The 27261-nt window shown below is 38.2% G+C and overlaps 2 protein-coding genes and 1 non-coding gene across 7 annotated transcripts; all 3 read right to left on the bottom strand.

Moving 5' to 3' along the window:
* Positions 1 to 7165: 7165 nt before the first annotated feature.
* On the bottom strand, positions 7166 to 21875 carry bod1l1 (biorientation of chromosomes in cell division 1-like 1). 5 transcript variants are annotated; one of them, XM_055030562.1, is made up of 31 exons: positions 21643 to 21875; positions 21131 to 21255; positions 20208 to 20398; positions 19636 to 20112; positions 18856 to 19005; positions 18578 to 18744; positions 18361 to 18457; positions 17670 to 17796; positions 17514 to 17574; positions 14929 to 17416; positions 14627 to 14688; positions 14440 to 14554; positions 14224 to 14331; positions 14103 to 14146; positions 13963 to 14008; positions 13818 to 13880; positions 13687 to 13730; positions 13517 to 13589; positions 13323 to 13381; positions 13192 to 13246; positions 12734 to 12777; positions 12488 to 12644; positions 12076 to 12155; positions 11786 to 11912; positions 10565 to 10617; positions 10412 to 10484; positions 10227 to 10297; positions 10019 to 10121; positions 9629 to 9770; positions 9308 to 9379; positions 7166 to 8059 (listed from the first exon to the last, which is right to left on the bottom strand). In XM_055030562.1, exons 1-31 carry the CDS (start codon positions 21757 to 21759, stop codon positions 7939 to 7941), a joined length of 5712 nt encoding a protein of 1903 aa, XP_054886537.1. In that variant the 5' UTR covers positions 21760 to 21875; the 3' UTR covers positions 7166 to 7938. The 5 variants fall into 5 exon arrangements, with proteins under 5 accessions (XP_054886537.1, XP_054886538.1, XP_054886539.1 ...); XM_055030563.1 differs by having other exon boundaries at positions 10227 to 10294; XM_055030564.1 differs by having other exon boundaries at positions 12734 to 12774.
* An 836-nt stretch (positions 21876 to 22711) lies between these two features.
* Positions 22712 to 22793, bottom strand: trnal-aag (transfer RNA leucine (anticodon AAG)). Its single transcript has one exon. It is a non-coding gene; the product is annotated as a tRNA-Leu (tRNA).
* Positions 22794 to 22840: 47 nt separating this feature from the next.
* Positions 22841 to 26773, bottom strand: aurkb (aurora kinase B). Its single transcript, XM_055030561.1, has 9 exons — positions 26505 to 26773; positions 25963 to 26001; positions 25726 to 25804; positions 25600 to 25645; positions 25333 to 25521; positions 24628 to 24766; positions 24387 to 24535; positions 24115 to 24289; positions 22841 to 23691 (listed from the first exon to the last, which is right to left on the bottom strand). The coding sequence occupies exons 1-9, from the start codon at positions 26613 to 26615 to the stop codon at positions 23518 to 23520; spliced, it is 1101 nt and encodes a 366-aa protein (XP_054886536.1). The 5' UTR covers positions 26616 to 26773; the 3' UTR covers positions 22841 to 23517.
* Positions 26774 to 27261: the final 488 nt, after the last annotated feature.

The following is a 27261-nucleotide window of genomic DNA, read 5'->3' as shown; positions in this document are numbered from 1 at the left end:
TAAGAAACGTCTACAGTAGAATGAAACTGGAAACATTAGACATTTATTTCATAATGGCAATGCCAGGAAACTGTGTATTTTATCCCCCACTACCACCACTGATGACATGAATCCTTTGATATTTCCAGATTCTCTGGCTGCTCACATTCATTTTAACTCTGAGGTGAGATTCCTGCCATGCTTCCAGTAAAGAAATAAACTTTAATGGCAAATTACACCATTACTTTCACCTCTGCCATCCTGACTCATGTTTTCTTGTCACTTCTGTTAACTTTAATCCTCTGATTTTAAAAAATCTCACCCGATGCAGCAGCACATCATGTACTCTGGTAATGTCTCTGTTTCCTTCCCTCTTCAGGCTGTGTTTATGACAGGTTTTGATTTTCTTCTTTTTCCTCTTGTGTAGTATTAAAAAAAGGAGAAATGCACCAAATTATCCCCAAGCCTCCCTCTTCCTTTTGATGCCAAATTGTGATCAGATGGAGCAATATTAGAGAGGGCAGTGCCAGGAGTCATTTGCAGTAAATGCTCCCAAACGCCCTCTAGATTTCTCATCAGATGTCTGATCGCACACTTGATCAACTTCAGCACTGGAAAGTGGGGGCTTACTGCCAGCTCTAAGTGCAGTTTTAGTCACTGAAGCTACAACCAAAGCTTCTTTTTTTTTTCTTTAAAGAAATAATGATCCTTGCATGCAACCGAGCTTCAAAATGGCAAAGCACTTGAGACAGAACACTTAGCAGCAAATGGAAGCAAGACTCAAGCAGAGAGAAGGATCCACTGTCTCCTGGAAGCTTTTTAAAGCAGCCCAACAATGGTCGCAGAATTGCAGACACAAGAGCAGAAGCTCCACACTGTTACAGTCCAATTAATGTGTGTAGATAGCACAGGCGTGATTTATAGTTTATTTTCACCTCCGTCATGCTGACAAACGAGCTCCCATCAGACTCTGGCATGCAACACATAATGCATGCAGCTCAAGCACATCATGAAAGGCTCCCGGGCTCTGAAGGGCCTTTGGCTGCCTACTCAGAGCTCGTTTCTCCTCTGCTCACGCCTAAATAAAGATGTCCTTCAAATCCTTTTACTGGGTTCATGTCACATGCAAAAAACATCACTCTTGAGCACGGGAGTGGATGTGGTTATGGATACTTCAAGGGCCATTTAGAAATTCTTGAGATATTAAGGTTCTCTTCTTTTCACACGGTGCAGTGGGAATCAGAGACAGCAGCTGCAGTTTTGGTTTTATGAATGCAAGCGCTGCATTTATCTCTCTCAGAAGTGTCCAATATAGAGCAGCCTCAATCTGCTAATTCACCAACAGAGTTTGTGAAACTGATTAATCACCTTTCCTGAGGAATGCAGAAAGAAAAAACATAGCTTAAACCTGTCCAGGCTGCCCAAAACAGAAACATGACAGGTCTCTGTTTTGTTTTGGTCATTTTTCATTTTTTGCTGAAGCTAACTCGCCTCTTTTTTCTGATACAGCAGAGTCAACAAAACGCGAGAAAACTAAGCATATATTCATGACTAACAACTCTAATCTGTGAATGTCAAACTGTGCCTGACAAAAGGATTCATATAATTTTGAAAGCTACTTAAAGCATTTACCATTTTGTCACATTGCAACCACATGCAATGCATATTAGAGGGACCAACAACAAAGTAGAACATAACTGCAAAGTAGAAAGCCAATCATATTTAATTTTCAAATACGTGTCCAAATCAATATTTTTATGTGTTTTTTCCATTCTTCTTTGCAAGGTAACTCAACTCACATTGGTTGGATGATGAGATTCTGTGAATAACAATTTTTGCAACAGATTTTCAACTGAATTTAGGTCTAGACTTTGACTAGAATATTGTCACAGATGAATATGCTTTAATCTAACCCATTGCAGCTATGGCTTTGTGAGGGGTCTTCAACCTGTGGCTCTGGATCCTCCAAGCCTTCTGAAGAGTCTATTAATAGAGAACTGCAGTGTGTCTCAATTCAACAGCAATAAAATATGGACATCTTACAAGATCTTTGTGCATTTTCTTGCATTCTATAAATAGACTCTACAATAGAATAACACTCATGCAACAAAATTCATTTTTTGTTTATTTTTGTTATTTGTCAATGGACTACCTGTTTTTTTCTTCTGTATTTTTCTATAAATTTGGAACAGCCCATTCAAGAAAATTCTCAATTTTCCTTTATTCTAAAATCTAAATATAGATCTAAAATTGTAAATCCCCCAAACAAAATAACAGATTGTTTGCAGCCTGTATTTCACTCTATCCACCTTCTCATCAACCCCAATGAGATTCTCTGTCCCTCCATCCCCGCAGCTTAATACACTATGTTTTATTGCACTGTGTTTTCAGGCTCATTTTCCATCTTATGCACAGTTCCTTGCTTGAATTCAATCTATTCCATGAATAGATTTTTTTTTTTTTGCACTCTGCATATTGAGTCGGCTAGAGTAAAATAAAACAAGAAATTTGTGTTTTAAAAGAAAATGGCTGTAATAGAAAACACAGCTGAAAATGGCATTTGAAAGTCCCAGCGGCAGTAAAACAAAAAGAAGAAATAATATGCTTATTTCTTATTTCTTATGAACGATGAAGCAAAGAAATAACACAAATTGTTTACACATTTGTAAAAAAAAAAAAAAAAAAGTTACAGATTCTTTGCAAAGAACATCACTCCACACTGCCGTGAGAAAACAAAATTCTAACATATTTTTCTGTGCTTCTTTACTTCTTAAAAAAGAAGCTAAAAACCTCAACGTCACCATTCCTCCCTGCTGCCTGTCGCCGGCTATTTCTAAGACTGGTGTATTAAACTCTTTTGACATTAAACACCTGTTAACTTTTATGTTTTGTAAGAAGAGTGGCTCCATGTTACAGCAATGCATTTAGTGCCAGCGGGCTGGGGCAAATCCCCAGTAGAGGAAAGACCACTCCCAGAGCAGAGAAACAGGGGCAGGAGAGAGCCCCTCTGTTCCCCCTGCAGTCGCCTTCGGGGATCCCCGGCGCTCAAACCAAAAGTTAGCTCGATTCTAGTTGACAGCCATGCGAAACCGCCATCTTTTCACAGCTCTGCTGCATAAACTTTACAATTACCACCTGCAGACCTGCTGAGGAGGGGAAAGAGCTGTGAGACAGTTTCTTCTGTACCTGTTTAATATTGCACTTTGTCTTGTGTTTCCATCGTTGGGGTTCAGGTGAGAATGGAAAAAGCATACCTATGTATGTTCTGAATTAAAAGGGGAAAAGAGCATTAATCCGAGAAGCAGCTGGTAACTGGAGGAGCTGCAGAAATCTCAGTTTGTTGACAGGGATAATGATTTGTCTTGCACTCCAGAAATTGGGTAATTTTGAAATAGTGGTGAGAAGAAAACCTTCATTGAAATGAAGCCACACATCACGGTAAAGTTTGCTCTCAGTACAAAGTCGCTTCTCTTCAGAGGCGACAGGGAAGCTGGTCAGAGTTGATCAGAGGACAGATGGAGATAAATGCAGGGAAGTCCTGGAAAAAAAGCTTCTGGAGGCTTAAAAATACTTCAGATTGTGGCAGATTGTAGTTTTTGTTAGGAAATTAAAAGCCAAATCTTACAAAGACAGAAGGGAATGGTTTTGATGAAAACATATTCACCTACATGTCAAACTCCTGGCAAAAACTCAACTGAGAATCTGTGGCAAGACTTCAAATGGATGTTCACAGAACATGTATGTCCAACCTGACTGATTTTGTGTTATTTTGCACATAAAAAAAAAAGACTTGGGCAGGTATTTATGTCTCAAGTAATGCAAAAGCAAAGAGGCATTTTTTATTTAGCTGCAATTTCACCAAAAGAAAGTAGTGACTTTGCTGAATGCCACACTTTTCAGTTTTGTGTAAACTAAAATACTGAGCTCCATGTATCCTTTTCTATTGTAGGGTTGCCCATGTCCAGTCCTGCTGAGCTACTGTAATCCAGCGTTCAGATGCATCTCTTCTGAAACACACCTGACTCAGATGAATAGCTCATTAGAAGGCCTCTGCAACGCAGAAAGACATGCATCAGGCGTGTTGGAAAAGGGATCCATGTGAAAACTGCAGAGTGTCTGCTCTCGAGGACTGGACTTGAGCGTCCCCCCCCCCGTCTATTGCTTAGGATCTGAGCAAAATTCATAGAAGTTTGTGGTTGGAATGGGTAAAAATGGAATCGACATTTGCAAAGTAGCTCCAGTTTGGAGAAAAGGATTTAAATTTATTGATTTATATTTTGGTCCCGCTTTGCTGCTTTTTATGCTCCCCTTTAAATCCTATTCTAGCTGTGAGGTCCTTTTATAATCCATTTATAAAAATGGTGGCCCATAAATCTGTCTGTGTGCCCTAAATATAGGTGTAGAAAACCTTCTTTGGCAAGGATGACAAAGAAAAAAATCAAAAAAAAAATTTGGACTACAATGTAAATAACTTGCAGTAATGACATGAGTGAGTGAAAGGTGCAGTGTTTGTCTGCCAAACCCTTTGGCTGAGTAAAACCTAATCCAAGCCTTTTAATTTAATTTGTTGGTCTGATATTTTAGAGCTTGGATTGCAGAATCAGGAAATACCTGAGAGAGGTACACCTTTAACGACTAAAAAACCTTGCAGCCCACAGGAATGGCTGGAAAAAACTTCCAATTCTGGCTTTTCATCCCCTCCCTCCTGGATCCTAAAGGTTCAGGTGCAGCGATTAAAGGCTTCTAATGTGTTAATGATGGGGGAATATTTCACTCGGAGTTTGTCAGTTTTATCCTCCATTAGCAGGCAGGAATGTCCTCTCTTCTCCTCTGCACAGAGGTGATTGGCTGAGGTCGTAGCTTATTTACACACGGCACACAGCACGTCCATTTGGGGAAACACGGAGTATAATGTTTCAGATATAATGAGGGCAAATTAATAAAAATAAATCAGCTTCGCCGTTTGATCTTTTCACAGATTCAAGAAAGAAAAGGAAAAGAAGATAAGGAGAATGTTTGCTTACAGCAGCTAGGTTCAAAGACAGAAAAACTGAATGTTCATAAAAGTGATAATATCCCCCCTTTAACTTTTTCAAGCAAATGTAGTGGGTGGCCCCTGTAAATCTGATACCCTTCAATAAAATCCAGTGCTAATGATATCCATCAGAAGTCACCTAAGCAGTAAAGAGAGTCCTTTTGTATAAATCCAGCTCTTACATGAAAGCCTCAGAGGTTTGTTCTGAACAGCAAACAGTTGCAGTATGTAGTTTAAAGCTACAGTATGTAATCTTTACAAAAATATATGTTTTACATATTTGCTAAGACTGTCACAATATCATGACATCATGGTATGAGACAGATAATGTGTGGAAAACGATTGAGCTCCTTCACCGCCTCCCAGCGTTGCTATTTCCATCTGAATAAATACACCAGTTCCAGTCAGAAACGGTCAATCAGAACCATAGAGGAAGGTCTCAGCGCTGTCAATCATCCTCATGTACTCCTGCCAATGACAGAGAAGCAACTGACCTTTATCAGCTGTCATTTGGGGATAGCTGGCCTTAGCATTCATGATAGGCTTTGCTGACCTGGAAAAGCTGCAGCAGTAGTAGAGAGCAAGGGGTGGAGAGGAAGGGGTGGTCAGCAGCACATACACGAGTGTGACTGACAGCGCTAAATCCCACCTGCTGACTCTGATTGGTTGTTTCTGATGGAGCAGTGTATGTATTCAATTAATACCAGGTGCACAAGGAGAAAGCAGAAGAGCTCAATTTTTTTCACAGATAATTTGTCCTATATTGTACTATAAAGACAATGGTAATTCTAACAAACATGTCATGTCTTTAAAAAAATTAATAAGTGACATACTACAGCTTTAAAGCAGAGCTTTAGCTGTAGTAGTAGCTGTTCACTTAAATAGACAGACTTACAAAGTTAATATGTTCTACATATTTTGTTTTACTTGAAATATGTTTTATTAGAACTGGACTTATTTGAGGACAGTTAATAATGCTTTATTAGTTTGCAACATTTTGGCAGGAAATTAACTCTATACAGGCTGAACAATAAGAGAGAAAGCCAAGACTTTGTAGGAGCTCAAAAGAACCACAGTTCTCACCTCTAAAAGTTCCACAGCTATGGAAGAGTGAAAAGAGAAAAACTGTTGTTGTACCAGGGCCCGAAGAAATACTGTTTGCAATTTGCCTGCCACAAGTCATCCAGGAAACACTGCAAACATATAGTCCTGTTACAGTCGAAATAAAACGTGAGGTTCACCTTCCACCAGGACAGCACCAAATGCAGACCTAGAGCTAATGGGTTAAAGTGGCCTAGTTAAAGCCCAGATCTGAATCCCGCTGAGAATGTGCATCAATATTTGTTCTTTCTTTGCAAAGGACAATTGGGGGGAAAGCAGGTGGAGAAACAGCCTCCAAAACAAGCAGCTGTAGTTACTGTGAAAGATGTTTCAATATTTCTGTTAAATGGAAAAAATGTTGAAATCCAGATGTGATTTTCCTCCCCATTCACGTTTATGGATGGCTTTGTGTTGGTTTTTCACGTCCGATTCCAGTAAAATACATTCAACTTTGTGACAAAATGCAGAAAAGTTGAAGAGAATATTCATGCTTTTGCCATTGTAAATTATGAATTCAGTGAAAATTTATGAGACATTTATGTGCTAATCAGGCAATCTTTGATGTGTGTAAAAAAATACTTGACTCAATGTTTCTGTAGTGATACTGGGGAATAGCTTCAGTCTATAAATACAGAAATGTCCAAACATCACCCAGTTTAAAAGAAGATTAAAGACATTTCACAAAAAATGGCATTAGTTGAGGGTCTGATGTATGTCTCACGTTTGTATCTGTTGTACAATGTCTTGTTTTGCTGCAGGAGAATAATATGTCACTTGTAATTTCATTATGAGCTTAGTTAGGCATGTTAAATGTTTTAACAAGTAGGATGCCTGATGGTTCCTTCAACGTGATGAGATGGGAACAACTTTGAGTTTGAGATATTTGGATAGAAATTAAAAAGTTTACACTTCTTCCTATCCCGTTTCAAACATAAACTGAAATGTTAATGTTGGGAATAGAGTGGTTGCTTATATTTTCTGTCTCTTAAGTTAATACAATAAACATAAAACACAACCTATGTAAATATCTGCAAATATTCACAAAAAAGGTCCAGATGAGATTTTATTATAAAATGAAAAGAATGAAATTATAAAATAAAATAAAAAGAGTGGATGTACATAAGAACAAAAACAAATTTCTTACTGACTACTTTACAATCATGAAACAAATGTGTTTATTGGGATTTATGGCATAAAAACAATATTTTATTTGCAGGAGCTGTTAAAAATGCCAACAGGAACACAATGTTCACATCAAACCTCCTGCAGTTCTATTTTACTAATACTTCTTTTTACTGCCTATATAAAAAAAACGAAAAAAGTGATGGAAAATTATTTACTTTTCATTCACAGAATGAACAACAAGAAATAAAACGCACAGCAAAGATTAGACGCCTTTAGCACCAAGTGTGTGTCAGGGTAACAGAGACGTCTGTGACTGAGATGTGGCCTCTCTGCTGACTGACAGTTAATTCTGATGCTGCCTCTTTATCTCAAAGCTCAGCTCGGCTGCACATTAGGCCTTTGATTGGTCTGAAATGCTCCGGTTCACTGGGAATTACTGAATAAACCGTGGAATGATGAGTGTGATCCGAACCATATGGGCGCGGGGCAGCAGAAGGCATTCTGAGAGATTTCTTACTGATCCTCTGGTTTACACTCAGCCATCAGAGCAGAGTGCATAATAACATCCAGAGGCTTTCGATACTGACAGTCAATGAAGCGCAAACAGTTTCAAAATGCCGACTGACTGCGAAAGTCTCTGAATAAGCGCAGTAAAAACAACACTGAGGGGGTGCGCTGCTCCACCGCTGTCAGAGGTCTCAGCGTTTGGCTCTCTTCGAAGGGGGCTCCTCTGATTTCTGTCCTCCCCGTGTTCGCACAGCAGGGGGGCTAGCCTCCGGTTTACGGCCCCCCTTGGCTGAACCCTGGGCCCTCGTCCCGCTGCAGGAGGGAAACAAGGACAGAGTGTAGGTACGTTTGTTCATTCAACGGTTATTTGTGAAGAAGTCGCTCATCACCTATTACATATTTCCACCAAAAATATGGGCTGAAACAACAACAATAAGTTTTGCCAGAAACCAATTCCCTCAAAGAAGCCGTTTCAGATCGAGAGTAAAGAAAGATAATTGTGATAAAAATTAATAAACTTGCTCTAAAAATAGAAGAAAAAAAAAATCTTAAAAGACACAACGAATCATATGATCAAAATGTACTTTACCATAAAAATACAATCTTTCCAATCACAACCAGAACTGTAAAGTTTCTTCAGTGACACAATTTATTTTAGGACTGTTGATATAAGAAAATAAAGCTACTTTTAGTTTTAATAAAATATGTAGATTTAATGATGTGGTCTTTAATGTAGGCTTAGTACTGCAGAAAACATGCCTTATTACTGTGCATTGAATGCAAATAACACACCGCCTCTTTATTTCATGTTTTTATTTTAAACTTTAGTTTGAATACAAGTGATGGCCTAATAATGCCACTGCTCTGAACAAACTGTTATTTTGCCCAAAATCCTGAATGTTGCATTTCTGACTGAATGTTGTTATTCTAAACCTTCTATGACCAATTTATTACATGTTGGATTCATGTTATTCTTTTTATTCCGAGAATAAAAAGAAGAAATAAATGCCAGACATCTTGATAGTAGCTAAATGTGTCTTGACTCCAGCATTAATGTAAAACTTTAATGTAAAAAATTATGACAAAAATAAAAAAAAACAAATCAGAAAAAATATTGGAACAAAAACACTTTTTTTTCCAGTATTGAACTTTTGAAATTATGTTTCTAAGCTGAACTTGAAGATGAATGTGTCAAATAATTGTTAAGATTAGCGGGTTTTTCCCTGAGAGAAAATTCAGGAAAAACTCAGAAGAAATTGTTTATTTTTATTTCTTTTCCTGAAAAACAGGAATGGATAGATTCTCACTTGAAAGACTCCAAAAAGCATTAGAAAGCCGATCAAAAATTCGGCTCACATTAAAGCGGGTTTAACCTGTTTTCCTACAGTTCACGGGACAGATTTATTCTTTTCATTCTGGGAACTAATAACGCGAGATTCCAGGAAAGCTTTTGAATAAAATGTTCTTTTTAAGGAGAAACGGCATCCGGTTGCAGTCACTTTTGGTCGCCTGCTCCTGAAAGCTCGTTGGTACTGCTGAACCTCAATGAGACGGACTCACCGTGTGCCAGCTGTGGTCTCCTCTTTACCGCTCTGTCGACTCGCCCGGGTGGAGGGTTTACTTGGCTTGTTTCTGAGGAGCAATAAAACAAAATTATTGCTTTAGTGCTAAATCTTCCCTGCTCTCATTAAATGTGATGAAACGGCGTCAATGGGTTCTTCAGTCTGAAGATATTAAGACCTTCACTGATCAGATATTTGTGTACCACCGCATATGAACGGGTTCGTTTTTGCTTCAGCTCTTTCCAGCAGATTTAAGAAAAAGGACCCACAGCTCAGGCCGATCTTTACAGTTAATTTACTAGAGAAAACTTAAAATTACCTTTCAGCTTCGAGGCGAGCTGCAGAGCGAGTCGTTGCTCTGCTTGCAGATCCCCTCTCCCCGTCTTCTTCGTTGTCGCTTTCCTCCCCCTCTTCATCATTTTGCTCTTTTTCCTTCTCATCTGCTTTACTCTCCTTTTTAACTGTAGGAATAATTGCGAAAAATTTAATATTAACATGCAAAAATCATTTTACAAATGTCTTGTAAATTATTTATCAAAACAACCAGCTTAACTTTATGAAAGTAAAGTAAGTATTAGGCAAATCAAAGTTGAGATTTTGAAATATCAAACCTAAATTTGTTTTTTGTTTTTAGAGAGTGCAGGGATTACCTAAATAGAGCTAAAAATATTTAAAATGTTTTGCTCTTTTATTTTTCTTCTTTATTTACCTGAATCGTCTGGAGCGGCGGCGGCGGCGGCAGCAGCAGCTGCCTTTGGTGGCCGTCCCCTCCGTTTCTTTGGAGCTGCCTCTGGGTCCTGCTGCTCTGCAGACTGATCAAAAATAGATTTCCACATAAAAGAGAAGTACTAATAACAGATCATATTAAAATTTGCAGCTAAATATAATAGGAAGTTTCTATTTTATTGCCAAAATACATTATCTGGCTTCTTCTCACTGCAGCTTTGCTCTTTCACATCTTCTGAATGGCTCTGAGAGGTGGAGACTGCTGGGAAAAAAAACAAAAAAACTTATGTTTCATAAGGAATCATCTGTACACTACAGTAACCAATCCATGCTAATAATCTGACTATTTCTTTATTTTTGATGAAGAGCTTCTCACCTTCGTTTTTGTTATCGTGTTCCTCACTTTGTACCTGTTCATCATTTCCCAGTCCTTGCTGAGCCTCAGCTTCCTGCAGAATTGAAAATTGGGAAAAGTAAAACACAACAGCAGCAGTTTGGTACAAAAGTAAAAATAAAAAAACCCTCTCACCTCTCCAGACTCTTCAGTTTCCTCTGATCTCTTCCTCTTCACTCCTTGTTTACCTGGAATTTAAACATGACCAACTGTATGATGTGCAATGACAGACAAGCAAACTGTTCTTCATAAAAATCCTCTCATACAAAGATTTGCTAGTGGTTATAAAAAAATCTTTTATAACCAAGGACTGCCCAAAAAACTGCAAAAATCAACTATTAATTTTTAATTTTGGAGATGGTACACATAATGTCTCTGAACCATGAAAGCTAATTAATGTAAAACTGTATTTAATAACTGAGTATTTGTCAAAATCATACAATAACAATAATTCTCACTGAGGTTTCTGACAGTGTTGGTTTTTTTTCCTTCTCATATCATAAGAATTTTGTAAATCTTAGAGGCTCAACAGTGAAAACTGTTTCTAAATAAACAAGCTACTTTACATGCTAGTGAAATGTGGAATAAATTACCTTAAACGTTTTGGCTAATTAAAGGGAAATTTAATTTATTGTAATTAACTTCATTTTGATTGCCACAGCTTTACATTACTAGTTTGGATTGAGTCTGATAAATCATAATCAAATGAATTATTCTGAGAAATTAAATGTGTCATTTCAGCTCTAATATTTGACCAGATGAAAACAAAGCCTTTTTTTTTTGGAATCAGATAAAGAATTCAGTTTGGTTTTACATTGCGTATGCAAAAGATTGCAATGTATAAACTGAATTTTTCCATGTGAAGTATAAATCTTTAGATTATATTTTGAGTTATGCATAAAACTTGAAAGTTAGTATAAAGAAAAGCTAAAGATATTCATATTTTATTGGAGGAATAATTTAGATTAATCAATTATCAAAAAATTAAGATCAACAAATTAGATGGATGAAAAAAACTTGAATAATTAGACATTTCTAGTCTGTGGTCTGATTAAAAGAAGTCCAGTGTTATCTGATTAGTTACAAAAACATCACGTTTTACGTCCCCAGGAACACAGTTTTCATTCTTCATACACAGCGACTTTAGTGCCTGCAGAAGCCCAGTTCGCAGTTCAGTCAGCCTGAATCCACACATTTCCACACAAGAGGAGGGAATACTTTCTAAAGTAAACACATTACAGCCATTTTTTTTTTCTGGGATTTTGTACTGCTACCAGCGTTTCCTTCTCAACTCAAGAGCTTCACTTTGCCGAATAAACTAAAATTAGCCCCACTGTGATAGTAAAACAAACTCACGCGTGTCCCCGCTCTCCTGGGAGTCTGACTTTCCAGTAACTTCACTTTCGTCTGCAGCAGGAGAAGGCAGGCTCACTTCACTTTCGCTTTGATTACTTTTCTGGGCTTCACATTTATGTTCAGGGTTCTGAAAAGGTTAGAAATAAAACTTTTTTTTAAAGGAAATTAAATATTTGAAGTTTTGCAGTTCAAAATTGAGTACATTTCTTATGCATTATGTGATTATGATGACCAAAACACTTGCTATAAAAGCTGCAGCTCCACATAAATGCGTAATATTCTGAACCAACCTCTTCTTTTTCTGCTTCTTTGAACGATGCTGTTTGACCAGTGCTGTCCTCGACTTTTGCTTCATTTTTCTCCTGATTATCTAAAGTTAAAAATGGAGACAAAAATATCAGAGAACAAAGAATCAAACATGTCCCAGTCCTCCGAGAATAGGTCAACCGACTAACAGAGTCAGCTGTAACATGGTTAAAAAACACAAAAACACTACCAGAGAGAAATCAATACTTCATTTTATCATTTCTCTTCCTTATTATTGGGGCAAAGAATAGCATAGAATGATGTAGACATTAATAAGAGAAATTACTGAATGTTAATTTGGTCAGGAGAATCTCAAATTGTCAAAATGTTGTTTTTTTTGTAATGACGTCATTTTTAAATTTGAAATATCTTCTTTATCAAACATGGCCGACCCACCATCTGTGGCCTCTTTAGCTAAAGCTCCTGGACGTCTTCCTCTACGACCCGGCGTCTTCTCTGATCTCTCCGCTTCTTTTTGTTGCTCCTTCTCCAGCTGCTCGGCGTTTCTGGATGATCGCCCTCTGCGAGGGGTTTTTACCTCCTGCTCACTTTCCTAATGATTTAAGATTTCATTTAAATACCGGTGTTTTAACCCCAACGTTTTTGACAAAAAAGCTCAAATTTGATCAAGGTTATACTTACCTCAACAGACTGCTGTTCATCCTTTTCATCCTTAGTGCCATCTGCTGTGTGAAAAATAACAGCAGAACTTCACAATGGCTCAATTTCGCCCACATTCACTGTTGATATTTTTATGTAGATTGATTCTCTGTTGTGATGCAAGCAGTCATGGCCTTGTTTTTCCTGTTGTTGGATTTTGTAACACTGAAATGTTTTAGTGAATCTCATTGCATCTGTTGTGGAACTAACATTTCAGAAAAAAATCACCATACAAACTGTAAAGCACGGTGGTGGTAGAGTGATGCTCTGTTAGAGTTTACATTTTCCAACGCTAGCGTAAAGACACATAGGATGAAATTGCAATCTACCTCATTAGTATTAATTTTCTATAATTAAAAATGTTTCAAATATAGCCAAAACAAAAGCTTTGTAATCTTAAAGTTTGATTAAAGTATAATAATAAATGAAACTAAACGCACCACTTTTAACTGAAAGTTTTCTTTTACGTCCTCTTCTTCTTTCAGTCTTCTCTTCCTGTGAAACAAAATTGTTCCTGATCACCAAACAAATATTTCACTTAAAAATATAAAGCTGCATGTTAACAGCCCACCTTTTGTGACACGTCTGAGCTCCTCCCATCTTCCTGACTGTCTGTGCTCGAGACATTACCTGCAAGATTCAGGAAGACACCAAAAGTAGATTAAGTGCGAAAGAAAGAATATTTTGTGGGAGGAAGAGAAAAATCACACTTAAAGTATACAATCATAGATGTTAGTAGAATAGAAAAATAAACATTCGACTCACTGATTTGTTTGACTAATTTGGCCTCCGAGTTTGTTTCTCCAGACTCAGTTTTGTCAGATATGTCAACTTCCATCTAGACCAAGTTGAAGCAGAGAAATATAAATTACAATAATAATTCATATGATTGGTTGGAGGGAACTTCAGAGCTAATAAAAAAAACTGTGACTTGCCTTCTCCACATCACCTTCCTCTGGTGTCTTACTCTCAGATTCGCCTACATAATAAAAGAAAATAATTCCTTACTATTTGTTTTATTTAAATGAAGAATGTATTTGGTAAAACTGGAACAATTTTCTCTTACGATTATCAGTCCTTGTCTGGTTATTTTCTCGATCCTCCTCCTCCATTTTACTCTGAGTTTCAGCTGTGTAAGTATATGATCAAAAATAAGTGGATAAACATAATTGTTTGATTTAATAAAAACAGCATATTTGATGAAACCTTACACTGATCATCTTTTGTCTGGTTTTCCTCCCCTTCTCCCTTCACTGCCTAGAATTTAAAGGTTGATAAGTGTCAGAACTTATACTTGAAATAGACCAAAGTAAGTTATATTTGTTTCACCGTGGCCTTGTTCTCTGCTCACCTCGTTGCTGGTTTCTTGGACTGCAGCATTTTGTCCTTCTTGTTCTTTAGGACAAGACAACGTCAAAACAACAAAATGGCAGCTGGAACACTCATGTCAATGTCAGCCTGTCAGTACTCACCAGTTTTACTGGGGATCTGGGAGATTTGCTGAGTGCAGTCAGAAGCTGAACTCTCTCCTTTGCTGCTGGTGATTTCTCCCGTTTCTGGCTCAACAACAGGAAACGACGCTGATAGAAAAAAAAAAAAAAAGGTTGTCAAATCGAAAGCATTTTTCAGAAGATTTAAACGACAAAAAAAATAAATAAATAGAATAAAAACTATGTTTAAGAATTTACCCTCATCTTTGTCTGCTGGTGCTGCTATTATTATTCTGTCTGCTGAAATCTCAGCTGCTTCCATTACTTCATCCTCAAAATGATCTGGACGTTTGTCTGAAGTGGATTCATCCTCCTGTAGAGAAGCACAGCCGTAGTTTTTCTCTGATAAAATATTATATCACTGAATGTTTCGGTGGTTAATTACCAGCAGTGGAGCCGTCTCCGACATGTCCGACTCAATTGTGTCCATCTTGGATTCTGAGTGTTCTGAGTCATCAATAAACAGATGCAAGTCACAAGTAACTTTTCAGCAAAATATAAAAACTTATTTTAAGTCAATAATTCTTTAATACTGACAAAAATATCAGTTCCATTGGCAGATTTTTTCCCCCACTTATAGCATTAGAAAAATATCTTGTCAATATTTTTTAAATTGTATTCATTGTCAACTTTATGGAATTAAGAAAAGGTACTTCGAAATTCAAGGATTTGTTAATTTCTACAAACCTGCAGCAGTAAGTTGAGAAGCAGATGATGAAGGTTCAGTGGGACTCATCTCAACCTGAGCTGCTGTTTGAACTTGAGAGACCAGCTTCTCTTTCTCAGCTTGCTGAGAGGCAGCCGATGCCATCTCTGTCACAGGATGCTCGGCTTCTGGTGCCGTCTGAACTGGAGAGAACTGCTTCTTGTCCACAGCTAGATATGATGCAGCTGGTAAACTTTCACTTTCAGTTTGCTCAGTTAGAGGTGCTGCCTCCACTGGAGAGAGCTGCTGCTCCTCTTCTGCTGCAGCAGTTTGTTGAGTTGCATCTGGTGTCGCGTCAGCGGCAGTAAACTCAGTTAAAGGTGCCGTTTCCTCTGGAGACATTTGACTTTCCTCTTCATGTGCAACAGCTTGTTGAGGTGCATCCACTGAGTCTTCAGTTGCAACAGACTCAGTTGGAGGTTCTGCCTCCACCGAAGAGGGCTGCTTCACCTCTTCAGTCTGTGGAGACGCGGTGGCCACAGCTTCAGCTGCAGTGAGCTCAATTTGTGGTTCTGTTTGATCGGGAGAAAGCTGATTCTCCACTCCAGCAACAGCATCTTGTATTGCGTTAGGTGGAGTCTCCTCCTCGCTTATTACAGTCTGTTGAGATGCGGTTAGCGAAGTTTCAGTGGGATGAAGCTGAATCTGCAGCACTACCTCCACTGGAGAGAGCTGCATCTCTTCTTTGCCTGATGCAGCGTGTTGGGATGCAGCAGTTTCAGGCTCAGTTTGAAGAGACGCTTCCTCTGAAGAGAAAAGAGCATCTTCTTCTGCGGCAGCTGATTGCTGACTTGCTTGGTTGAGCTCCACTGGAGTGAGCTGCTGCTCCTCCTCAGTTGCGGTCGTTTCAATCTGTTGTGGATTTGGTGAATGCCGCGGCGACTCCTCCCTCATGTCTTGGACAATTAGGGTGGATGAAACCGTGCTGTCAGGATCCATGGAGAGCAGCGTCAGAGCAGCTTCCTTCATCTTCATGTCAGCGTCCTGAAGCTCCATCTCAGGAGTCACTTCCTCTTTTAGGCCTGCAGATGGAAGCCGGGCCTCAGCTGACGTACAGACGTCCATGAGCGCCAGCAGGGCGTCGGCCTCGGCCGGTACCCCTGGCATCTCGCGGAGCCGTGACTCCATCTCTCCCTCGGACGGCTCTGGGGTGATGTCACTTAAAGCGTCGCAGGTGTCGTCTGAGAAGGATGTGGCGGCCGTGGCAGCGACAGGATCAGACTCGGTGTTTGTGTCTTGTAGAAGATGTAGTTTCCTCGGTGGATCTTCCATCTCGATGGCTGAAGACTTGGCGGATTGATCTGAGGTTTCCGGTCCATCATCTTTCTGTGGTTTATCTTCTGGACTCTCACCCTTCTTTTCTGGAACTTTGTCCTTCTTCTCGAGCTTCTTCTTAGAAATTTTAAGCTCTGGTTTCTCATGTGGGGCATCTTCAGACACTTTCTTCTGCTCTTTAGTGTTACCGTCTTTTTTCTTTTCTTTTGCTGCTTCAGGTTTACAGACAGCAGATCCTCCAGTGCTTCTGACATCAGGACTTTGAGATTTCTTTTCTGTTTTCACTAAGAGGGAAGACTTTCCCTCTTCTTTGGATTTTGTTTTTGGTTTTTCTGCACTCTTCTCTTTTTCTGCAGGCTTAATTTTTTTAGGATCTTTGTCAGCTTCAGTGTTTGGTTTCTGTGTCTTCTGGCTCTCCGCTTTACTCCGTTCTTTCTCACCATCTAGCTTAGATTTGGGTTTGTCTCCTAGTCTGTCCTCAGAATGACTCTTTGACCTTTTCAACCCTTCCTTGGAGTGTTTTTCTCTCTTCTTGACATCAGAGCCAGGCTCCTTGTCAGAGCGATCCTCAGAGGATCCTGCAGAATCTGGGCGAAGCAGCTGCTTCAGATCACTTTTAAAGGCAGATTTGTCCAATTTAGCTTTTTCCTTTTCTTTGCTCTTCTCTTTTTCTCTGACTTTCTCCTTCTCCACAGACCCTCCTTTTATCTTCCTGGCATCTTTAGCCCCTCCTTCATCAGTGCTGTCTTCTGTCACCTTTCCTTCTCGAGTACATCCAGAGATTTTTTTCTCAGTTTTGACCTTGAGCTTCTTCTCGACTTTTTCGTCAGAAGAAACTTTAGCACTGCTGTCCTTCTGCAGAGGTTCTTCCACTGAATGCTCAGATTTCTTCTCGTGTTTCTGTTTGAGCTTGGAACGTTCATCAGACTGGCTGCGCTCCTTCTCCTTGCGTTCTTTGCGAGGCAGACGGTCAAATTTCCCAAACGAGCGATGCTTGAGTGCCTCTTGGGAGCCTTGTTCCAGATCCAGGATGAAGGAATGAGTCTGGCTTTTGTCAGAAAGCTTCTTTGTGTCGCAGGAATCTTCAGAGACACCGCCACTCGTCCGCCCAAGCCGGTCGTCAGATGATGCAGACTCGGACAGACGTCTCACTAGTTTAGCTTGTGGAGTCTTTGAGGTTAAGGGTTTCACTTCCTGGATTTCAAAACAACAGAACAGAGAGGAGGTTTTTAACAGCTCACCCATCCATATGACAAACATGTTGATCCTCTTTCTGTTGGCATTCTCATACCACTTTCTTGGATATTTCTCCTGCTTCTCCTTTTTTCTTGCTCGAAACATCTCCCTCTTTTCTGGAAGACATTTACAGCATTTTTAAAGCTTAGAATTCCTACAGAAAATTCTAAAGCACTTGCTGCTTTTTGAAGCACAGCTTCTAATAACACACCTTGAGTCTAGTTTTCTCTTCCTGTTGAGCGCCATTTTTTTCTCCAGGACCTTCCTTTCTTTGCGGGCTTCTTTGGCCTTGGGGCTCTCCATGCCAGCAGTGTCAGAACTCTTTGCTTTTTTGCTGTCTGTTTAAGATAAAAAAAACATGTTAAATGATCGAGTACATTCACACTACAAGGGAAATAACATAATTCAACTGGCAAATTCTTCGCATTTATAACATGGGAAAAACTGTTTTATTATAAGGCAAACAATATGGAACTTTTCAATATTGAGGAATTATTTACTTACAACAACATAGTTTATATCATTTCAAGTGCACCAAGATGTTTGAACTAGAAACTAGACTAAAAATACTTGAAAGGCAAAAAAAAAAAAGACAATAAAAGAAAAACATTATTTTCCTTCCACTTCATAGAAAATGTCACTATAATACATTAAAGTTTGTAAATGGAGTGTGGCAAAGCATAAAAAGTGAAACAATTTAACTACAAGATGTAGGAATGATATAAAGAGTGTAGAAAAGTAATTGAGTAATTGACCTAATTAAAGTCTGGGTTGAGGTTGAATTAGTTGGGAATAACAGGTGTTCTAAAAAAAAAGAATTCAGTTTGTCTATTTTTGTTGAAATTGTATGACGAATGTTACTTTCATGCATCATTCCAAGACAAAGATCCAAATAAACACACCTTGCTCTTCAGCTTGCGCAGCTTTCTGTTTGCGCTTCTCCTCCATTCGCTCTCTGTTCTGCTGCCTCTTCAGCAGCCTTTCTTCTTTGTCTTTTGCCTGATAAATCAACAAATCCAAAATTTACGTTTTCTTTGTGCAACCGTGAAGCTTGAAAATTTACTATCAACATGAAAAACCAAAGTTCTGGTCAGGTAAACCACATTTTTGTGAACTCACAGCAGATCTGCGACGCTCCTCCACAGTGACCTCGTCATCCGAGTCGCTATAGTAACGAGAGTAGAGGAAGGGTTTGTGGACATATGCTTTACGTCGGGGTTTACGCTCCCTGTCTTCGCCTTCCGCTTCCTCACTGGTGTGTTTCCTCTCCGCTTTCTGATCTTCATCTGCAGATAAATCAATATGCAAACTAGAACAAAAAAGCTCCGACTCTGACTTTGATTCTTTATAAAAAGTTTCAAATAATTTTAGCAACAATAAAAACTAGAGGCAGAGACCATCTGGCGGAAGCTGGCCCTCTTCGGAAGAATCGGAGAACTGCTCCTCCACGTCACTTTCCTCCTCGAAAGAGGAAAGGTCGCTGGTGTGGACAGAGCTCACTGTGATGTCACTCAGGCCTTCGAGGTCCGAGTCCTCCAAAGAGTATTCTGCAAACCAAATAAACACAATTGTTTCAAATCTTTGTTTAGCCTGAAAAAACATTGGTTTATGGACTAGATCTCTACTGATCATATTCTTTTGGTCCTCATCCATATTATGACCAGAGGTAAGAGCGACAGCAAAGATTTTTGATCCACCTCTTCCTTCCTTACAATAACTGAGGCCCACATTACTGCAGCCACAAATATATCTAGCCATCTACTTGGTTCATAAGAATAGCCACCTTGGAATCAGGCACCAAGGTTTGTAAACCCCTACAGGAAGAGACTGTAATACTTCTATCATTTCAAAAACAAGAATATAAATGATATCTTAGAAAAAAATAGTAGGAAAATAGCTAGATTTGATAATAAATTATTTTCTTTTCTTTAACTTTCCAAAACTAATCAATGAATGAACAGGTTTAAAATGTAAGACTTAAAATTATGTCCAAAGATTTTATGTTCACAGTGGAAACACCCTTTTTTTAAAAAACAATTCTGATTCATAATAAAATGCTTCATAAAGAACTTTGATTCAAAAACAAGAAAATAAATATCTGAATTAACAAATGCACTGTACTCAATGAATTATGCAGCTGTTTGTTCATAAAACATAAAAATAAAATTATAGCTCACCCTCTTTTATCCGCTCTCTGGCTTTCTGCTTGGCTTGACTCGTAGATTTCACTGCCTCATCATCAGACTTGTCATCCAAGACCTTCCCACTCACTTTGCTTGTAGGTTTTTCTTTCTTTTCCTCTGCTTGTGCTGGAGCTCCTGCTTCCTCCTCTTCAGTTTTAACCTCCTCTTTTACTTGATCTTTTTCCACTTCCATCTGCTCTTCAAAGCTTTCTGCCTTCACTTCACCTGTTTGGATATCTCCTACCACTGCCTCCTCCACTGACCTTCCTTCCTGGTTATCATCACTTTCTTCAACAACCTCCATGTCTTGCTCGTTTTCCTCCACCAGCTCCCTTGGTTCATCCAGAACCTGGATTTTACCGCCTCTTTCTGCTGCCGAGCTGGTCCTGACATTTGCCTCCTGATTAAGAGAAGTTATGGTGTCTAGGATGGACATGGCGTTGCTGCCGGGAGTTGAAGCTGATGATGAAGCTGTGGACAAATCAATATGTATTTGAGATAATTTGTGAATGAGATTATTCTGCGGTCATAGAAAGCATCAAGGGAACATATGAAAAGTTACATACGTTGTTCAGGAATGCTGCTTTCCGTCTTGATCTCTGCTGGTGGCAGAGGAAGTGGCGGCTCCTCGGAGCAGCTGCCCGGAGACAGAAATTCTCGAACCACCCTCTCCACCTGCGGTCTGAAGATGTGATTAACTTTGGGATCAACCACCTGGGCCACAATCCTGTCCACCCCCTGCTCCAGCATTCCAGATCTGTGAGGGAAACAAACACAAAAAGTGTCAGAAAATCATATATTCATGTAACTGAAACCAGATATGAACAAAGATTGCATAATTTTTTTTCAAACAAACACTACTCTTTTTTTACTGTCTGAGATTAAACCAGGCAAAAAATGTTCCTGTTTTAGATCATCTAAATTATTTTGATTTCTTAAGCGCTACAACTAATTTTCTTTTCATTACGCCACTTTGTGACTAATTTAGTGTTATGCTAAGGAAGACCCAATGCCTCTTGAGATGTTGCTTCAATACTTTTACATAATATTCTTTTCTTATGCTGCTGTCTGTTTTAACTTTCTTCGCTGTGGATAATGACACTCTTAGCAGTTTCAGCCAGAATTTTCAAGGGGTCTTTTCCTTTTGTCCTGTAAAAAAACAAGTGCATTCTTTGGGCATAGTAGCCACCACCTCCTGCCTGAACAGCACTCTGTCCATTCTCATGTGGTTTATACTTTCAGATAAACGCAGCACTTTAAGGAAAATTGTGTCAGGAGTAATGTTAGTGTACATCTGTTTCTGACTTTGAAGAAGTAATAAAAGTGACTAAAATGTCATGGCACGTGTTTATGGTTAATACCATATGTGTTTATGGTTAATACCATATGTGTTTATGGTTAATACCATAAACACATGCCATAATTCAGTACTAATTATTAATAATTTTTAAAAAGATATAAGAACAATATGCTGTTTTTTTCCCCTTACTGCAGGACGAGCTGCCGGATGTTGTTTCTCAACTGGTTTTTGTTCAGATGAGGGCTCCATGTGTGATTTGAGAGGTGATTGGAGACAAAGTTGTCCACTCTTTGTTTCAGGTTCAGGTAAGCTGGCTGGAAAACATCAATCACAAGTATTTCGCAAATATCTATTCACAGACAAACAAAAAGCGACAAAGGCATCTACAAAGTGGCCATGTTGACAATGGCTGCTTGAGGACCCCAAGAAACTCCTTGTCACAAGTACGGTGTGACAATGCGGTGGGTTCTGTAAAGACTCAATCTGGTGTTTTTTATTTACGACAAATTGAGATTCAACTTAAACTGTACTCATTTTGAAACAAATCCGACGAGCTCACATTGAGAAACTAGCAAAACACATTTAAACATGCTACGGATTGAAAATATTAATGGAACACAACAGAACATCTACTCAAACTATCATCTTCTCATGAGCAGCATAAACACTGATGCAAAAGAAGTTATGATTTCGACCGTTACCTTTGTGTCAACGTCTGCTAAGCAGTCCCTCCTGAACTGGTCGAAGAGTCCCTGTGTTTTTAAATGATTGACGATCATTGAGACCAGCTGCGGGTCTCCCGGAGGCAAACCAGCCATGTTTCCGTGAAACCTGGCTTTATTTTATGTGTTAAAATAGGACAGAAATTGAATAAACATCAGGGGATGTCCCACTTTAAGAGCACGAGCTGTTTGGGGATGTGACGTCCACGGGAAGGAAAGAGCTTCGAGAGTGAGCCGGAAGAACTTGGTAATGATTTTCCCCACCAAAATAAAAGTCTAACATTCAGATAAAGAACAAAACTAAAAACTTTTGAGGATATTTTCAAGTTCTTTTGTTTGTTTGTTTTAATTTAGTTCTGTCGGTGGTAGTACTGTCTATTACAAACTGTGTTAAATAAAACACTAAGGTTTTAAGCCATCGTTTTTAGATCTCCCGGAGATCTAAAAACGCACTGTTTTTTCAAACAGTGCGGATCAGAGCTATAATCGATTCTATTGAAGTAACCAAAAACCTCTTTTACCTGTCATTTGTGGAGCTGAATAACCCAAATGTACTAAAAGGGTATTGTCTCCTAATAACGACTAAAATTTCCGTGGAGCTATACTTTACTTCAAATTTATCTTTATCACACTCCGATTTTAATGATCATTTATTTACTTCAGCTGATTGTTAATACAACCTCTTCTACCGTTGTGTTATTGGAAATATTTTTTTCTGCTGTTAATGTGTATGCTTTAAACCCAGAGCGCCCCCAAGTGGGGACAAATTCTCTTTACTAATAAAAGAAAAGATAGGTTCCAGTAAATTAATTCAAATCTGAGAAGCCAGCAACCAAGTTAGAAAGTAAAATTTCCCCATTTAAACAACGGTATGTTAAATACTGTTTTGATAAAAATGTATAATTCTTGGCTACCGAATGTGTTTTAGTTAACTTAACGGAGCGTCAAACAGCAAAACACTCATGCGTGAAACCATTTGAAGCTGAAATTTCGAGCAAAATTACATTCTCGACCCTTTTAGTTTTAATCGAAGAGGACAAAAGAACCTTGGCAGCGGTGGGATTCGAACCCACGCCCCCGAAGAGACTGGAGCCTTAATCCAGCGCCTTAGACCGCTCGGCCACGCTACCTCATGGCCTACACCCTCGGAAAATTGCTGTCATAAACAGCTGGAGGACACGCTCGAATATTCACTTTATTCGGAACTACTGTATTATATACAAAGCTCAAAGTTGAGCATATTTAAGCACAAAAACAAACAAAAGAATCTGTTAACCTTTACATGTGTTGTAAAGACACATGTAAAGGTGCCATTTAAAAAGAAAAAAGTCATTTTACATAGTACAAACTTGTTTGCTGTAAAGAATATAATTTTAAGAACTTCAACAGGTCACAAAATTATGCATGCTTTCCAATTTGATCAACAAAAACCCCATCTTGATCTGGAGAAAATACTTGCATGAGCCAATAGTAATAATAGCAGTATTTGTTGTTATTCAAAGGAGGCATAGAACGTCTTAAAAGCAATACACTGAACAACTAAACCACTAACGTAAATAGAAATACAAAAAAGAAACGCTGTATTGAAAAAAGTTGTTACATTTGCAAACAATAGGTGCAATTTAATCAATTACGATAATCATGCATTTTCACTTAGAAGCAAAAGAAGTGAACCTTAATTTTAAAAACTCCTATTGAAAGATTTCAGCTAAATGAAGCAGATATCTGCTGCTTGTCGGTGTAATGTATCCCCAGTTACAAAATGCGCCGGAATAATGGCAGTGATCAGACTAGTGCAGAATCTTTTGAAGGACAGTTAAAGACGTTCAGAAAACTGGTCGCAGGGTAGGGGGTTCAGGGCTTCTTGGTAGGGCACGTGGGAGGAAGGAGTCTGTGTGAGTTGGCCTTCACCCATGGGTGGTCAATAACATTCTGAAGAGGCAGACGGTCTATGGGGTTGTGGCGGAGCAGCTTTGAGATCAGGTCCTGTGCACCATCAGAGATTACTTTGGGGAAGTTTAGATCCACCTGAAAATATAGAAAGAAAAAAAAAGAAAGAAAGAGATAGATAGATATAGAGAAAGAAATAGTGATAGAGAAAGAAAGAAAAAAAGAAAGAAAAAAACCTGATCAGCATGGTGAAAAATACTCAGGTTTTTATTTATTTCACAACAAGGTATTTAGAACCAATACCGTCATAAATATATATTCAACAGGAAGGAGAATTGTCGTTTTTAATTAGACACGTTTTAAATTTGAAAGTATCATATCTCCATAATTAGTTTACGCAGTTATATTGTAACAACTTTATATAGAATCATTCCTACTTTGAAGCCAAATATAGAAAAATTTCTTCTTGAAGCACATTATTTAGCAAAATAACCACTTTTTCTGTGCACAACTACTGAATTCAGCAGTATAAATGTATTATACCTGCAAAGAAACACAAACCTTCATAATCCTCTTGTATGTCTCCGTATGACTTGCTGTTTCAAAGGGCGGGTTGCCAACTAAGCATTCGTAGCATAGGACTCCGATGCACCATAAGTCCACTTTCTCGCTGTGAGTGTGTCCCTCAATCATCTCAGGAGGAAGGTAATCCAACGTCCCGCACATGGTGCGACGTCTGTAAGGAGGGTTAACAAGAGCATAAAAAGCTTAAATATGTTACTTTAAGGGGCAGCATAATCCGACAGTGGTTCTCAGAAATGTTAGGTTCTTACCTTAAAGAAGGTGCATGGACAGACCAACCAAAGTCAGCTATTTTCAGTTCTCCACGAAAACCAAGAAGTAGATTCTCTGGCTTGATGTCACGGTGGATCACTTTCTTCTCATGGCAGTACATCAGCGCATCAGATATCTCCTCCATATACTGGATGTTTAATTAACATTTGATTAATGCACTGAAACAAATATACAAGGAATTGAATGCAACATTTTCACTTTTTCAAAATCAGCTTTTACCGTTGCAGTGCGCTGATCATCAAACCGTCCATACTTCTGGAGTTCTTTGTACATTTCTCCACGTGGAGCATACTCCAACATCAAGAAAACCCTCTTGCGATCATGGAAATAATTGTAGAAACGCAGGATGTTTGGGTGTCTAAGAAGAAAAAATTTAATAAACAGACTTAAAATGTGTAAAAATGCCCTCCAGGTAAAAAGAATGATAAAACAAGAATCTGTCACTGTTATCCACTCAGTCCAACACAAAAAACCTCAGTGTTTTCTATGACATTTTATGTGCAGTTGTACTTTAATAGTTTATACTCTGTATTGATCTCTCTAAATTCTAGCAAAAATACATAAAATGTGGTAAAAGCATGACTGACTTTGCAAGCTTTATACTGAAGAAAACAGACGCTTAACTGTCGTCAGAATTTTTACCTAAAATGTTTCCAGAATAGTCAAATAATCATCACAAAGGTAGTGTTTTACTACAAAATTAAACTCAATAACTAATCTTAAGTGGTGCAACCCATATCTTTTACATTTGCATTAGTGATGTGATAAATATTTACACATATACCTTGAAAGATAATATTCTAACCTTTGTAGTGACCATTTATAAGTTTCTAAGTTTTGAGCTGTCCAAAAATGCTAGAAAAATAATTTATATCATTTACAAGTCTAACAGAAAAGAAACGTGACAAAACCTGAATTACTAACTTCAGATGTGACTGAATTTCAATTTCTCTCCTCAGTTGATGCTCCACACCTTCCTTCTCCATCTGGGACTTAAACAGCACCTTCAGCGCCACCACAAATTGGTGCTTCTTCTCCTTTGCAAGGTAGACATTGCCAAACTTGCCCTTTCCAAGAGGTCGACCAATGTCAAAGTTGTCGATTGTAAGTTTCCTGATACAAATTAGGAAAATCATTAATATAATCTTAAAGCAAAATAAAATGATAACATGCTTTTTTAAATGCACTTACTTTGGTGGTGAAATTGAAGATGAGCTAGCATATTCTCTCCCAGGACCTTAAAGCAATAAATCATAAAAAACTACTAAAGATGTGAGTTTAAGCAAATCTGACTTGCACATCTAAGGAAAGACTTACCTGTAACATAACTTTTGTCTGAATCAAATTTTGGCCTCACAAGAACACGCTGTGGTCCAGTCACACTCTGAGGTGCAAACTGAAATTCAGAGTAGAAAGATAGAAGGGTACTTTATAACAAAAGTTACTACTTCAACCAATATTCAATCCCATGTTCCAAGTAAATGTAGTTTCATAGGCTTACCACAATGAAGGTTGAGCTAAACTTTTTTTTTTTAATGAAAAATTACCACTAACCTGTCTTTGAAGACCCCTGGGTTCATGATTTTCCTTGTTCTGTAAACAAAGGATAAATGATCAGATTGTACTGGTTCCCGATTTTGAAGAAATTTACCATAATACATATTTGAGTGCAGAGTCAAATCCACCTACAGCTAAAATTTTCTACTTTTTACACCAAAGTAGGAGATAAAGTAAATGTCATGACTGCATTACGTTGGATATTACTGGCAAAATGTTGTTAGTACTATCTGCCTTATTTAAACAAAGATAAGCATTCACTTTAAAAACTTTGAAGAACGCTGACGTTAAAGTTAATATTTCACACCTCAGAGTTTAATTTAGGCACTTTACATCATGTTTGTTAATTAATATAAAGTTTAGCTGAAAATAGGTCATTTTATGTGTACACTTTGGCCTCTTGCTAACATTATTTGTTTGAAGACACGAAGCTAAAATTAGCTAAAGACTGCATCAACAACATATTCTGAAAAGCTGTCCAAAAAACTAAAATTATATCTACTTGCATCTAACTGTTGATATAAAAACGTAATAATTACCTGCATTTCAGAAACAAATAGAGGTTTTGATTTTAAAACCGTTGAGAGTCCAACTGTGACTTTAAGACCACTCAGGCCGCCAACGTTTTCAAAATGTCGGTTTGCTCGCATCGGATTTGTCAGTCATTTTGTATACAAATCCATCCCATTGGTTGGAACAGCTAGAGGAAGAAAGTGCGTGATTGGTCCATTATATCATTTGACCCGCCTTATGTTGTGCTCGCGTGCTGTTTCCACCACAGCATGGGGAGGGGTTGTTAAGTCTACGACTCAATCCTTAAACCGTTTTGTTTGGACAAATCCTTCCCGTTTCGCTCTAAATGTTCGGTTGTACTCTCCTAGTGGTTGTACTCCTGCAGTAAATTTAAAGTTGAATAATTTACAAGATTCACGATATGTGAAATATAAATAAGCTTTCTATACACCAAGAATCAATGCAGAATTATATTATAACACAGTAATGAGGCACGCCTGATTTAGTTAATTTTCAATTATCCTTTATTTTATATTAATATTTGTACGTAACATGATGGATCTCTCTTCAACATCTGCAAGCTTCATGTGATCAAGACTTCAAATTAATGTAGAATTATGTTACCATGCTGAATAAGTGAGATCCATAAATGTATGTGCATTTTAATTCATTTCTTAATGCAATTTTTCTTAAAGGAAATCATTGGTATTATATTACAAATAGCTTTCAAATTGCCTAAATTTCTATGTTGGGTTTTTTTACAATAAATTGTATGCTGAGATT

Source organism: Poeciliopsis prolifica, unplaced genomic scaffold (assembly GCF_027474105.1).
Source record: "Poeciliopsis prolifica strain line A6 unplaced genomic scaffold, Auburn_PproV2 SCAFFOLD006, whole genome shotgun sequence".
NCBI lineage: Eukaryota > Metazoa > Chordata > Actinopteri > Cyprinodontiformes > Poeciliidae > Poeciliopsis > Poeciliopsis prolifica.
The sequence above is the reverse complement of the archived record's forward strand: the minus strand, read 5'-3'. Positions and strand labels throughout refer to the sequence as shown.

Excerpts from the sequence above, each read along its gene's own strand:
- bod1l1 (XM_055030562.1), bottom strand. The coding sequence starts at position 21,759 with ATGGCTGGTTTGCCTCCGGGAGACCCGCAGCTGGTCTCAATGATCGTC. Across the intron at positions 17,417-17,513 it reads GAGAAATATCCAAGAAAGTG|GAAGTGAAACCCTTAACCTC; the intron begins GTATGAGAATGC and ends TTTGAAATCCAG. Across the intron at positions 13,731-13,817 it reads CCAGACAAGGACTGATAATC|GCGAATCTGAGAGTAAGACA; the intron begins GTAAGAGAAAAT and ends TTTATTATGTAG.
- aurkb (XM_055030561.1), bottom strand. The coding sequence starts at position 26,615 with ATGCGAGCAAACCGACATTTTGAAAACGTTGGCGGCCTGAGTGGTCTT. Across the intron at positions 26,002-26,504 it reads TATTTGTTTCTGAAATGCAG|AACAAGGAAAATCATGAACC; the intron begins GTAATTATTACG and ends CTTTGTTTACAG. Across the intron at positions 25,646-25,725 it reads AGACAAAAGTTATGTTACAG|GTCCTGGGAGAGAATATGCT; the intron begins GTAAGTCTTTCC and ends TATTGCTTTAAG.